The 14,382-nt window shown below is 52.8% G+C and overlaps 1 protein-coding gene across 6 annotated transcripts in view; it reads left to right on the top strand.

Annotated features, from left to right (window-relative positions):
* Mgll (monoglyceride lipase) overlaps window positions 1-14,382 on the top strand; it is a 103,570-nt gene that overhangs the window by 31,149 nt on the left and 58,039 nt on the right. For all 6 annotated transcript variants that reach the window (XM_074044579.1, XM_074044583.1, XM_074044581.1 and 3 more), the window contains exon 3: window positions 9,102-9,208. In XM_074044579.1, the coding sequence (XP_073900680.1) occupies window positions 9,102-9,208 (107 nt within the window). The remainder of the gene's footprint in view (window positions 1-9,101; window positions 9,209-14,382) is intronic.

Below are 14,382 nucleotides of genomic sequence, written 5' to 3'. Positions count from 1 at the left end.
TTCTATGTTTCAGTAACCTCGGTTTATTAGGAGTTATGCCAAGTCTGTGTCTCCCTAGACACCCTCGGGTTGCAGGCTGAGCCCCGAATGTGCTGGGTGGCAGTCACGCAGCCGTGTGCCTGGCTCCCCTCTGTCACCTCACTCCTCTGGTGGAAGTGGGTGGTCAGCAGGCTGGAGCTGGGCAGGTTTCCATGTGGTCCACAGCCAAGAGGGCCGGAGACCCTTCTGACTTAGATGGCTGGGGGTGAAAACATGTTGCCGTGTGGCCCTGGTGGGGCTGAGTGTGGTCAGCTTTTGGTACAGGTGTGCAGAGCGTCCTGTGAGCCAGAGCTAAAGACACAAACTAGAAACCCACCATGTGAGGACAGGGCTGTCCACACTCATCTCTCTCAGGAAAACCATCCCTTCCCACGCTCTCAGACACCTTGACTGAGACACTCACGCAAACCCAGAGGAAGGGAACCGGGGGAAGGAGAGCAGACATCTGTCAGGCAGTTTACTCTTGTGTAGTCCTCAAGCATATGCAAAGCAAGAATTGTTGTTCCTGTCTTCCACGCAGGACCTCCGAGGCTGGGAATGGCTTTCCCGATTGCCAAAGGTAGGGTTCAAACCCAGGTAGAGGTGAAGTTTAAAGTGTGCATTCTCCCATTCCCCCAGTTTTCCCCTAATCCCTCCAAGAGCGTTTAGAGCCCACAGAGATGTGTCTTCTGCTGTTATGGTCTGGGAGAGGAAAAAAGAGAAGCAAATGAGTCAATTTAACACAGGTATCTTTTTTTTTTTTTGGTGCTGGGGGTGGAACCCAGGACCTCGCACATGCTTAGGCAAACACTCTGCCACTGAGCTACCCCAGCCCAACACAAAACCTTAAAACAGGTTGACGGGTACAGGTTTCGGAAGGAGCAGATGCAGATAGATACACTGGGGCTCAGTGAGTGGCCTCTGGGTGTGGCGTGATCACATTAAGGTCAATGAAGGACAAGAGCAGAAGGGGCAGTAGCAGCGTGGAAAACTTCCACGAAAGGATACAGCAGTGTCCTGGGAGGAGTCTGGGGAGATGTAACCAAGGGTTCACTCAGCAGTATAACATAAGTAAATAAGAATTTCTTCCCCCTTTTGCACGTGTCGGTAGCCAAGAGATGCACAAACACTTTCAACACAAACAGCGCAGCCAGCAGCCATGTGGAATCATACTGGAGGTTGCACATGCATCTCAGATTCTTTAAAATAGTGTGGGTCCAAGACAGAAAAGAGGAAGGAGGCAGGACAGTCCGGTGTCCACAGTGGGCTTTTGGACCCTTCTAGGATTTCAGTAATCTAAGGGAGGCTCATAATAGAAGGAGCAGCTTGGGGCTGGAGTGCAGCTCAGAGGCAGAGGCTTGCCTAGCAGGTGGGAGGGCCTAGATCTGTCCTTACCTCAGCAACACGGACACACACACACACACACACACACACACACACACACACACACGTATGCACAGGAGCGCAGTGCAGTTCAGAAGGGAGGGAGTGTGGCGGCTAGCTGGGTGGTGGGTAACACATTTGTTTTTTATTTCTGAACTTGGATTTGGTAGGAGAGAGTGTGTGAACATCAGGAGGAAGAGGAAGGGGCCTTTGACACTTGCTGGTCTGGCCACTGTATAACTAGCCTTGCACTTTGGACAGGCAGTTCCAGGCACATGGGGACCTCAGCTGCACTTTCCAGTGGACAGGCCAGCAGGGAGGCCTGGGCAAGTATGGGCATGAGCCCTGGGGTCACCATCAGAGCAGGTGGGGTGGGGAGAACCCAACTTACAGGCAAGGGTCCTATGGGAAGTGCCAGCTGGGGCTCGTGAGTTGTGGTCTAGAAGGCCACGCACTCAGCCTGGAGCGGTGGCTAGGGTGCAGGATGGGCAGGGTGGAGGAAAGAGATGATTTCCATTGCCAGCTCCATGAGGCAGGCGTGCTGGGTCTTGGTTCATGTCAGCATCAATTTAGTAGATCAGTGATAGAGGAGCGCGGGAGCCTGTGTTTGTTTTGGGGTCGTGGAGTCAAGCAGATCTTCAACCGGTGATCTCCAGCAGCCTCAAGTCACCAGTGTCCTTTCTAAAGACCTCCTCTTCACAGAAGCCATTCAGTCTCTCCCTCCCACCCCTCAGAGACACAAAGAGCCCCCCTTGCCCTCTCCCATGAGATCCTGGAGAAGCCACTTACTGCCCTGGCTAAGAGGAGGGCGTTCAGATCAGCTTCCGGGAAGGAGGGAGAAGTGTGTGTAAAGTTGTCTGAATACTCAGCATCTCAGAGTGCACTTCCTGACTTATGAGACAGCATAGGTCACTAAGTCCTATGCTGAGGTCCCTGGGCTGAGGTCATGCCCAGGGACGCGATGGCATTCATTTGTGTAGATCAGGGATTCACTGTGTTGGGCACTGGACTCATACGATCCTTGCCATTACATCCTTCAGCTCTGGGGAGTGGATGCTGTCATTAATCCCCATTTTGCAGATGAGAAAAGTGAGACACAGGAAGGCCCAGTCACTTGTCCAAAGTCCACAGCCAGTGAGGGGTAAACCCAGGATTTAAGTCCAGAGGGTGTGGCACCAGGGCCCTGCAGGACACTGCTTCATGAGCAGCATGGTGATGGCGCATCAGGGTGACTGTCCTGATGTAAACTGTCACTGAATGCCTTAGCTCGGCCTTTCCTAGGTCCTCTGTTTCAGAGTGCTTTCATGACAATCACAATGCATGGCTCAGGGGTGGGCAGGAACATTTGAAGTGAGACCCCTGGAGGCCAGGCTGCTCTGGGTTTGAATGGGACATTGCAAAAGGTGTATTGAATGACAGGAGGCTATAAGAAGGCTTCAGCTGTGGTTTTACTATGCTTGTATGGCACCCTTGTTTCCTCTATGCAAGGCCTGCCTTTTAGTAAGGAACTAGGATTGGTTGCATTCATCAGATGACACTGTCCAGTTCCTGTTCTGTTTTCAAAATCTCAACTTTCCTTTCCAGCCATGGAGGCGCCACCCTTCCACATTCTTGCCCTGAAGCTTGCAGTGCCTCTGAGGCCCTGGAGGGGACCAGACCAGTCCTCCTGCAGGTGGCCCCTTGCCTGTGCCCCTCCCCCAATTCCTGTCCCCCTCTCTCCACCTTTCCATGGAAGTGGACGTGTTTGTACCTGTTCCAACTGGGGTCAAAGGCAGTCCAGGCTGAGGCGGAAGGGATTTGATGTAGGGAATTAGGCCTTAAAGACCGTTGAGTAAATAACCCTAGGAGTGGCCCTCTGGGCCCCGGGAGAGCTCCTTGGGTGTGCCAGCCCGTGGATGTCTCCCTTCTGAGCCCTTCCATGCATGCATTTGCTCACTCATTCAGTGTTTGCAGAGCAGAGGCCTTGCTCCCGCTAGGGGCAGAACACCAGGGAGAACCACTGGAGCACACACCACATCTGCTTACATTAGGTTATGACGATCCTGGATGATGGACGTGTGACCAGAGGTTATAGGGCCCCAGGAAGGGGCAGCTGACCCTTCTTGGATAGCTGCTAAGGACTTCACAGGAAAGGAGTCCCATCCACACCAAGTCAGGGATATAGATTGAGACCAGTTGCTGGAGGACCAGCCTCTTTGTTTGTGGTTAGAGGACAGGGTGTGAGAAGGGGACAGGAGGCCACAGGGATAAGCTGTTCGGGGCAAAGGGACCTTTGGGGCATGACCTGAGCACACACTGTGGCACCATGATGTACGTGGTATCCTCCTCTTACGATTCTACTACACGGTGGTGGAGAAGGCAGATTTGTGAGCCCACCTGGCTGGGCTCAGACCCTGCTGGGTTCAACCCCCACTAGCTGTGTGACCTCAGGCAAGCTGGGCAGCCTGTCTGAACCTCACACTCCTCATCTGCAAAATGAGGAATAGTACCGCAGTACCCACCCCGCCGGCTTGTGAGGGTTAAAGAAATTGTCCATTTTATAATGTCAGGCCACTGTCTAGCCAGAGCCAGTGTCAGCTCCTAGCACTGCCCGTGACACAACACCTCACCCCGCTCCATCGGCACTCATCATGAGATGAGCTCGGCGTTATCGATCCCTGTCACTGAGGAGAACTCCATTTCCAGTTTCCTCTGTGAGATGCCAGAGCCCTTGGTGGTTTGGCTCTGTTCTTTCACCCTGTGAGAGATAGGGAGGAGCTGGAGCCCTGGACCCCATGAGGGGACAGAAGTTAAAACTGGGTCTCCACAGAGCCCGTAGGCTGCTGCTTTAGTCACAGGAAAGGGAACTACTCACTCTCACAGACCCACACGCCAGCCCAGGACAGACCCAGGACAGATGGGACTTGTGAACAATTTAAAGTCTTAAGATTTGCCAGGCAGGAGTCTGGGACACGTGGTGGTGAGGCAAGCGCCTCAGTGAGTAAGTGGGATGCTCCAGAGATGCAAGAGCTAGGGACACAGGCTGTCCTGGGGAGGCCGGTGACGCCCTCCCACCCCTCCTGGGGTGTTGGAAGGGTCACTGGGGCTATTGCTCGTGATGTCCACACGCAGAGCTCGTGATGTCCACACTCATTGCCCAGTGTGGGGAATGGTGACCTTGGCCCTTGGATGGGACATTTCTCCAACAAGAAGCACATGCTTCTCCAAATCTTTCTTCATAAGAAGGGCAGAGCCTACTTCAGATGGATGTTCTCCCCTAGAGAAGCCTGGTGCTGTGTGGGGAGGGTAGGCAGGAAAGAGCCCCAGGGCCCCATGTCACAGGTGGAGAAACCAAAACCCTGGCTGTCTAGGAATCAACTTATGGAGGGTCATGGCTTAGCCCTCAGCCTCCATAGCACATGAAGCTGCAGTGCAGAGGTGTGGACAACTCAAGATGGTTCCACGGGGATGGTTATGGAGGCTTTCTGAGGCCAGAAGGTCCTGGAACTTGCCATCCACATTTTCTTATTCATCTTACAGCACGGTCTCCCACAGGTGGGAGCTGCTGAATTATCCCCACTTCACAGACAAGCAAACTGGGACCCAGAGAAGCTGGTTGCCTAAGCAGTGAAGAAATGGGGAATGAATTTTTGGTGGGGGAAGAAAAGCCATGTGATGTAATGAGGGCATTACATGTGTAATGCAGTTTACACATTCTAAGAAGTTCTGTGTCTTGTTCATCCCAGGGCTTTATTGGGAGCGACCCCGCCTCCCAGGGCTGGGTGCCAGGCAGGCCATCTGCTCCTGGGGCTGGCCTCCCCTCCCACAGCCGCTGCCTCCTCCCTGAATGACTGGCTCCCGACTGGCTGCAGCCACTAGGGAAGTTCCAGGAAAAAGATCTCTGCCAGCCTCTTCTGCAACCTAATTTTTGCTGCTGTGGGTCCTGCCTTGTCTGCAGAAGCTCTCTGCTGGTATTTGGCTGCCGTTCTTTGTTGAGGATGTGGGCACCGGGGGAGAGGGGAGGGGGTGGGTCACTGTCCACTGGCTGGATCAGCTCCTGGACAAACATCATCTCCTGGCTCCATTCTGCACAGAAGCCAGGCGAACTTCACAAAGCTGAGGTCACTGCCTGCTCTGTGCCATCCTCTTTCTGGAGAAGTACCCCAGCTCCCCAGTGCTGCCCTGGGCCTTTGGACTCGGCTGCTGCCCGCACCTTAGGGCTGCTCTCCCTTCTCCTCTCCTTCTCTCAAACAGGGTCCGGACACTGGGCCCCCTTTCTGTGTCTGGAATGGGCACACCTTGGCACACCTGTTCACCTTACCTGGACAGCTCTCACCAGGCCTGGGCATTAGTTCTCAAATACATCCCTCAGGACCTCACCCGGCTGCTCCTGCAAGCTCAGATAGGGCCCTTCTTTGTGCTCAGGCCCTCTCACAACACAGGCTCAAGCATGTTCCCAGTGGAGCGTCTGTCTCTCCTGCTAGACCCTACACTCTGCATGGACAGAGACATCATTTCTCTTCAAGTCCCCAGGGCCTGGCTCTAGCAAGTGTCAGCCATGCTTCTGGACTATCTTAGGTGTCACAGTGGCCACCACCCCATGAGGCCAGCTGAGGAGTCAGGTGGCTCGCCCAGGCTATTGTTCTGGTTTCTGAATTTGCTTCCTGTTCACAGCCTCCCAGCAACTGTGATGCATATTGACTGCAGGTCTTGGTTTCTCAGTGCTCAGCCATGGATGTTTTCAAAGCAGAAATGCAATCCTAATGTTTCCAGAAATCCCAAAAGAGAAGTTTCCAAGTGGTGACCAGCATCCTGGGGTGAAAGTGGACTTTCCATAGAAAACCTGGAGCTGGGGGAAGTCTTTTTACTACAGGAGACAAATGTGAAAGACAGGGAGCTGGGAAGGGCAGGACCCAGGATGGACGGGGGAGGGAGCAGAGGGAATAGGAGAAGGGGTGATGGTGGCTGCACCCACAGCAGGTGGGGGAGGTCTGCTTGGTGGGGGGAGAGCAGTGGGAAAGCAGATGGCCGCCTCACTCACAAGTGCAGCCCCGGGAGGCTCCTGCCTCAGGCCTGCATTCCAAGCCTGGGAACTTCAGCAGATGGAAGAATCCAGGACTCAGCTTGGTGGAAAGTCCTCCAGTCAGTAGGGTGACCACTCCCCACTCAGCTCCACTGCCCCACCGAGTCTCTCAGCCACAGTGCAGCAGTAAACGAGATGGTAAGCCTGTGCACTCACTTGCTCCTAGGGAGGCAGAAGAAAATATCCAGCAATAAACAATGGTAGCTGGAGGCAAGTGCTGGAGAGGCTGCTTCCACTGCCATGGTCAGAGGCCTCCCTGAGCCAGAGACCATGGGATAAGCAAAGCTGGAATGCAGAGATTGAGGGATGCGGAGGCCCCAGGGGAAGGCTGGGTAGGTGCAGAGGCTCAGGTGGGAGAGCACTGGCCAGTGGTGCCCTCGAGCGGCCGGCGTGTGAGAGTGGATTGGGCTCACCTCTCCTCAGCTGGACTTCCAGTGACATAATCAACAGCTGGATACTGGCAGTGGGGACACATTTACACCGTGGAGAAGGGCCAGCATATATGGCACCCCACCCCCACCTCCAGTTAAGCATTTGGCTGCACAGTCCTGGTTGGCGGATCTGAGCTTGGAGAAGGAAGTGTGAAGCTGTGTGCAGGGAGGTGGGGAAGTGCAGGGATGAGGGGAGGGGTGCTGACGGGCTGGGGGTGGGGGGCGTTCAGAGGCAGCCAGGCTTTGCTTGTTGCAGTGGTAATAGTCTGGATTTGAGTTCACTCCACCAAGCAGATTCTATCAGACAGACTCAGGTCCAGATCTCGGGTAAAAGTGAGTGGGAACTGAGGCAAGATCTGAATCCAGGAACCAAGGCAAATCTACTCACTGAGTAGAAATTTCAGACCAGAAAGAGCATGGTGTCTGTGTGGGTCTGAGCTCATCCACAGGGACTGGGGTGGGGCTGGGTGGGGATGGGAGAGCTGAGCCTGCAGGTGCAGAGACAGGGAGAGAGACATTGTCTCTTGTGATGGGCAGCTTCTTCCACGGAAAGACAGCACCAAGTTTCCAAAGGTTCCACCCCTTGATTGCCAGAGCCTGTGGTCCACCTAGCCCTGAAGTGGCAGCATTGTCACTCTTGTTGAGTTTCACGGATCCTCTGAGCATCAGTGGGGCCCAGGTCTGACTGATAAGAGCAGATGTGCAGATCTACACAGATGTACTTTGGAGCTTCTCCAGTCCCACAGCAGTTAGACCCAGGCCTTCTGGGGGTGGCCTCAACAGTTTTCAGAACCATCCGGTGATTCTGTTGTGTGGTCGGAGTTGAGACCCGCTGGGGCAGAATGCATTGCTACCGAGCGAGGGGCCAAGCATTTCCCACCGGGGAGGGGATCTATCTTAAGTAAAATGATGATGTCTGTGCTGTTTCTTTGGGCCTTAAATGCAACCTTGAAGTTCTCCTCTGCCAGAGGTTTCTGATTGCAGTGAGGGGCTGATGTCTTGCAGGAGCTGGCTTGACCACTCTTCTGCTCCTATTAGCTCTGGGCTCAACATGTACAGCAAGTACTTTCCCAAGGGTGTGAAAACACTCAAGCCATCCCTTTGGAAGCAAAGCCCCTTTGAAGATGGAGGATGACTAATCGGAGGTCCTAGCCATGCTCCTCAGCAGCTGAGGGAGACAGGAGGAACCCATCTGCCAAGCTTGGAATCAAGCACAGTGCAGGTGTGACTTGTCCACACTGCAGTCTGAGCCACCACAGTGGCAGGGCACAGTAGCTTTCCACAGAGGGCAGAAAGCATTTCCCTTGTGCTTTCAGGAAGAGGACAGGACAGACTACCAGGGTGATTCTCTCAAAAACCGAAATACACGGCAGATAAAAAGCTGCTGTCATCACTGCCGGCTTACCTGGCTTGACTGAGAAGAATTGTGGGGAAGGCAGAATTGAGCATATTGGTTTCTTCCCCAGCACATGTGCACTGCTCATGTGGGCTCTGTGCACTAGAGTGGGGGAGGGGGTAGCTCTGGGGCCCCTGCCCCCCAACAATATCAGCAGAAATTGCCAGGTGCTCCTCACAATGTCCACTTCTTGCCTGAAGGGACTCCAGCTAAGAACTGAGTCTTGCAAACTGGATATTTAGAAATCTAAACTCCAGCCGAACATGGTGGCACTCACCTATGATCCTAGATACTTAGGAAGTGGAGATAGGAGGACAAGGTCTGAAGCCAGCCCAGGCAAAAAGTGCAAGGTTGAAAAATAACTTAAGTAAAAAGGGTTGGGTGTGTGGCTCAAATAGTAGAGCACCTTCCTGGCAAGCTTGAGGCCCTGAGTTCAAGTCCCAGTACTACCAAAAAAAAAGAAGAAGAAGAATCTAAATTCCCCTTGTTGGCCCAGTAGGAAAGCAGTCCTGATGGGGCTGCACATGTCAGTGTTCTGGCTGGCCCTTGGCATAGATGAGGCCCAATGACCTCACAAGAACCCATGGGCATGTCGCACGGCTTTCCAGGTGAAGAAGTGGTCTCGTGGCACACTTTGCTGAGAACTTGCAGAGAGAGCCAGGGTTGGGCTGCGTTCTGCCTGGTTCTGCAGCCCAGTACATTAACCACAGCCTGCCTTACTGACTGAATGACACGTTTAGCCCACGATGGGTTCTGAACAAGCTGCGGTGCTCTGTGGCTTTCCTAACCGGCTCCCTTCTTACCCTTGCAGGGCTCTCATCTTTGTGTCCCACGGTGCTGGGGAGCACTGTGGCCGCTATGATGATCTGGCTCAGATGCTGATGAGGCTGAACCTGCTGGTGTTCGCCCACGACCATGGTGAGTACCTGGGGTGCTGTCACACGCTGCTTCGACAGCTCCTGTCTCATGAGTGTCCCACCTCCATCTTCCTTCGCCAGGAGTGTGTTCTCACGGTTGTCCCTAGAGTTAAAGATGTGTTATGTAAGTAGAACAAGGTCTGGCCAGCAGTTTCCATCAAGACTGAACCCGAATGCAGGCTGATTGGAAATCTCAGCTGAGAAACCAAAATTGGATATGTTTACATAAGAACTCACCCCAGGCCGAGTAATCCTCTCTTACATTTATGAAGTGCTTCCTCTCAAAATGGGGCCTCGTTTTCTCCCAAGGGACTTCAAATGGATGTGGCAAGGCAGTTCAAGTTCAATTTAAACCCTGGATTAACCACAAGAGATTTACAAAGTGTTTCAAGCCAGGAGAACAGTAGAAGTCTCAAAAGGCTGTGTGTGCCACAAGCAAACACCAGACACATACACCCGTGTGCGCACATCCGCCATGTACACACGTATGCACACCTGCACATACGCATACACACGTACACATGCACACATGCACCGTGCACTCACAGTGCTTGATTCTTTGTCACTAAGTCCACAGCAGCCATCACAGTGAGCTGCTTGTTGCCAAGGTCACGATGCAGTCTCTCAGTCATTTTCGTGACATTCTCCGTGGCTGGGAAAGCTAATTTAGTTCTTCATGTAACAGCTTTTAAAGCTAAGAGTTCCCTGTGATTTCCCCGGTCTCAGAGTGAAATTCCGCCACTCTGGATTCGGCCATGCTGCGTCTATCGTGTCTGGTTTGAAAGTGGACAATGAAGTGAGGGGGGCTGAAAGGAGGGGCACGGGGGCTGTGGCAGTGGCTGGAGTCCTGCAAAGCGGGAGCTGCGTCTGTGTGGGGAGGAGCGATCAGGAGACACACAGCTGACTAGGGCGCTTCGTACACTAAAGACCTGCAAATCTGATTTGCCGGGAGGCCGTCATAAGCGAAATACGTGTGCGTATCCCCAGGAGATTACTGACTAAATTCCGTCCTGTTAGAGTTGTGGTGTTTGTCAGTGCTCCACAGTCTGGCCCAGTAATATCTGTGCGGCTGAGAAATAATAGTCTGGGACTCTCCCCGAGGCCTTTGCAACGGGGACCGTGCCATTATTCACTGGGCACTTTGCTGCGCTGTGTGGCGCCTGAGACAGGAAGGCTTTCTGCCTGTTGTGGTTGTCTGCTTCAGAACTGGCCTCAGTCACAGCACTGCTCCGAGGAAGTCCTGGAGAAGAGAGGTGTTATCTATCTGCACCCCAATCTGCAAGTGGCAGCCAGCCCTCTTTTCAGATAAAGGAGATTAAGGAACTGTTGTGCTTTGTTTGTTTTATCTGACTGCAGCACTTGGAAAAAAGAATTTTAAAAGATTTCTTTTTTTAAAGCAGAGGAAGAAAAAAAGCAACCCGCCTTTTGATGTTTCCAGAATACCATGCAAGGGTGGGAAAGCTCATTGCGCCCTTCTAAATACAGGGTTAGAGTTGTTTGTGCTCACCTGTTTCAAGTTCTCTGGATGACTCATTGGAAATAGCTCTGGCATACATCCAAGGGGGGATTTGAGAAATGAGCCCAGGGTGGGTGTGTGGTTCAAGCCTGTAATCCTAGCTACTCTGGGAGGCAGAGATCAGGAGATTCATTCCTTGAGGCCAGTCCAGGCAGAAAGTTTTCAAAACCCTATCTGAAATAATAAAAAGCTGGGTGTAGTGATGCACGCCTGTCATCCCAGCTGTATGGGAAGCATAATAGAAGGATCACAGGCCAGGCCATCCTGGGCATAAATGTGAGACCCTATTAAAAAAATAACTAAAAGTAAAAAGGGCTGAGAGCATTGCTTAAGTGGTAGAGGGATGAGGCCCTGAGTTCAAACCTCAGTACCAGCCAAAAAAAGAAAGAAAGGAAATAAGCCCAGTTGAGTGTGCGAGCATATGCATGTACATGTGTGTATATGTGTGTGTGTGTGTGTGTGTGAGAGAGAGAGAGAGAGAGAGAGAGAGAGATGTTTGCTGTCTGCAGATGGAAGTCACTGTGGTTTTCACAGTAGAAGAAAGCCAGGCAGTGGGCTGCCAAGGTGGGGGTCTCAGCAGGCTGGGGGAGCAGATGCCAGTGATTAGTGACCCTCACTTTATTTCTTTCCTTCTGAGAACTGTGAGGTGCAGAAGGGAAGGATTTGATCCCAGCAAGCCTGAGTTGAAAGTCCAGCCTTCTATTGCACCATACGAATGTTTCCAGGCACGGATGCTTGCAGGCACACACAGACTTTGTTCTTTCCAAGATGGCTTTAAGACTTAAATACCTCACATATTGGGACATTTTGGACTAAAGTCTAAAAACACTACTGAAGAATCCTGACCTCTCCAGTGCCAGGACGGCAGGCCACTGTCACGTCATCACCCAGCCCTGTGATGTGTGGTCAGCAGCAAGCTTCTGCACCAGGAGCCTCAGCCTCTTACAGATCAGTGCCAAAGCCCCACTCAACCGTGAGGCCACATTGTCAGATCTGGACCTTGCTTAGCCACTTAAGCCCTGATTTTCCTCATTTGCCAAATGGTGAGATAGGCTGCTCCATACAACAGAGTTCCAAGACAGTGTAGGTGAAGCATCCAGTGGGTGCTGTGCTCTTCCCCTTTGCTGGTTCCTGACACCCCTGCAGGCACAATGCAGACCAGCTGTTGTACAGTGTCCCTGAGTGTGCATGACCCCAAGGCCTGGAGTGGTGCTGGCACAGCTGAGGCTGGAGTCAGGGAAGTGGGATTCTTGTCCTAGCACTGTGGCCTCCAGCTGCATGGTCTCTCAGGCCTGCAGAGGCTCTGTGAAGATAAATGAAGACATAGATAGGAAATGCTTTACTAAGTAGACAGAGTGACCTACAGTGGCTTCCCTGCTGGTTTCTACAACATGGTTTCCAGGAGCTGGTTTCTATAAATTTGATGCTAGCTGACTTGATTCATAGGTCTCACTGCTCAGCCATGATCCAGCATTTCATTGTTTGTACAGAAACCTGGAGGGGCCATGGTTGTGTTGCTCAGCCCACCTGGCAGACTGGGGCACACCAAGTTGTGCTGCTCATGCCCGTAATCCTTGTTGCTCAGGAGACAGACATTAGGAGGATCATAGAGTGAGGTCAGACTGGGCAAATAGTTCTCGAGACTCTATCTTGAACCCAACACAAAAAAGGACTTACTAAGTATCTCAAGTGGTAGAGCACCTGCCTAGCTAGCGTGAGGTCCTGAGTTCAAACCCCAGTACTACAAAGAAAAAAAAAAGCCAATTTAGTTTTGTTTTCTCATTTTAACCTTCAAAGAGTCCAGAATGTCCTCATGGGTTTGGACAGCTTGCCAGCAGGGAAAGTCAAGATGCCTATTGTTATTCTGTGTCACTGCCTGCCCTGTACTATCATCTCAGCTTTCTCCTACTGATCAGACATACCACAGGCTCAGGTGAGGACAACAGACCTTCCTCAGAGGTCCATAGCATTCCACCCACATCTCATTGGCCAGCATGGTGCCCCATGGCGACAGCTAGCAGCAAGGAGGACAGGGGAATGGAATCTGTCGACTGCTGACTACACAACTCCATGGTCCTGAGAGGGACATGGCTGGCTGCTGTCCATTGTCTGCCACAACCCCCTCCCAGGCTCATTGCCGTGGGTTGTGCAGTGCATTCTCCGAGTGCTTTGCTGGGACGCAGGTTGTCTCTCACCCCATCCGTCTGCAGGCTCTCCCACAAGTGCGATGACTGGTAGGCAGTGCTGCAGCCTCCTGATCGGGCGTTGGTCTGGGTAGTGTTGGGACACACAGACACTGCAACCCTCATCCTACTGGTGGTGCATTCCGTCCCCAGAAAGATTCAGCAGCTCTTCCTTACGGGCTTTGTCATAGTACTTGTGGTACTGGGCAGTGACCGTCCCCTCTCAAGGGAGGCAAATAGCCTATCCTGCTGTGCGTTAGTACCTCTCCTCTCCAGGACCTTCTCGTCATCCACCCATAGCCCAGGGCTAAGCAGAGATTAGAACATCACCAGTGTTTGTTGAATGACTAGGAGAGTTTGTAATCCAAATTAGATCACCCCAGAAGTGTTTTAAATGTAAGTATGCATGTGAGGTCAGGACTCATCACTGTGGAGTAGACCCGGCAGGGCAGCCACTGGGACCCTGGGTCTGGTGGCCAGGGGAGCTTGTAAATGATGTGGGTGTTGATGCTGGAACAAGAGCCACAGGCTGCCGTTTTGGGTGCTGAGACAATGACACAGCACCTCAAAGGTACATGGCACCCCCAAATCCTCTAGGGCTGGCAAGGGGGCTGGGTCTTGACGGGTGAGGAGGAGCTTGCTGGGAGAAGGAAGAACACTGATGATTGAGGCTGTGGCTCTCGCCTTGGCAGCCACTGGGATCCTGGGGAGCCTTGACAAAGCCGGGTGTCTGGTTCTCTCCTTATCCCCAGACCCTGATGTTCTGGTCTTTGGTGCAGCCCAGACACTGAGATTTTAAAAGTCACCAGGCAAGTTTCGTGCGCAGCCCAGGCTGAGAAGCAGCCAGGTTGAGAACCTCCTCTGCTGTAGGTAGATGAGGTCACACGGCCAATAAAGCTGAGGACTCTTACTGATAGCCAGTGTCACACGCCTGTGTCCTGTTCAGATGGAAGTCCCTGTCCACAGTGTTTAGCAGAAGGGAAGTGAGGGGAACCCCTGGCCTGTACAGCTTCAGGTGTATGTGCGATCCCTTTGGACATTTGGACATTTGGAGCTCTGGGGATGAGTGAGCAGGGAGGATGGGCTCACCACTGGGAAGCACTCTCAGGTTTGGGAGCAGGGAAGAAGCTTTGGGTGGTCATCAAGAGAGGGGGTCCAGGACAGAGCCCAGCAAGGGAGAGGGGCCGGCAGAAGTGAAAGAACAGCTGACCATTTGCACAGGTGGAAACTCCAGAAGCTGGGTTTCCTGTGACATTCTAAATCAAGCTCAGAGAAAACCCAGGCTGCCGTGCACACGGCCCTGGGTGCCAGCTGCTTTTGTGACTCATTGGAAACTCTGGGTCTTCCATGTGGGCAAACTGTCCAGTCTGCCTGGAGAGAGGGGTGAGGCGGGCTTGGGGAGGAGGGCAATGCTGGAACATGGTGGCTAAGGCTTCTCCCAGCAGCAGTTCTGCCTGAATGTCACCTTCCCCAAAG

This window comes from Castor canadensis, chromosome 10 (assembly GCF_047511655.1).
Source record: "Castor canadensis chromosome 10, mCasCan1.hap1v2, whole genome shotgun sequence".
In the NCBI taxonomy this organism is placed as follows: Eukaryota; Metazoa; Chordata; class Mammalia; order Rodentia; family Castoridae; genus Castor; species Castor canadensis.
Note: the sequence above shows the minus strand (reverse complement) of the source record. Positions and strands in the feature narration are given on the sequence as shown.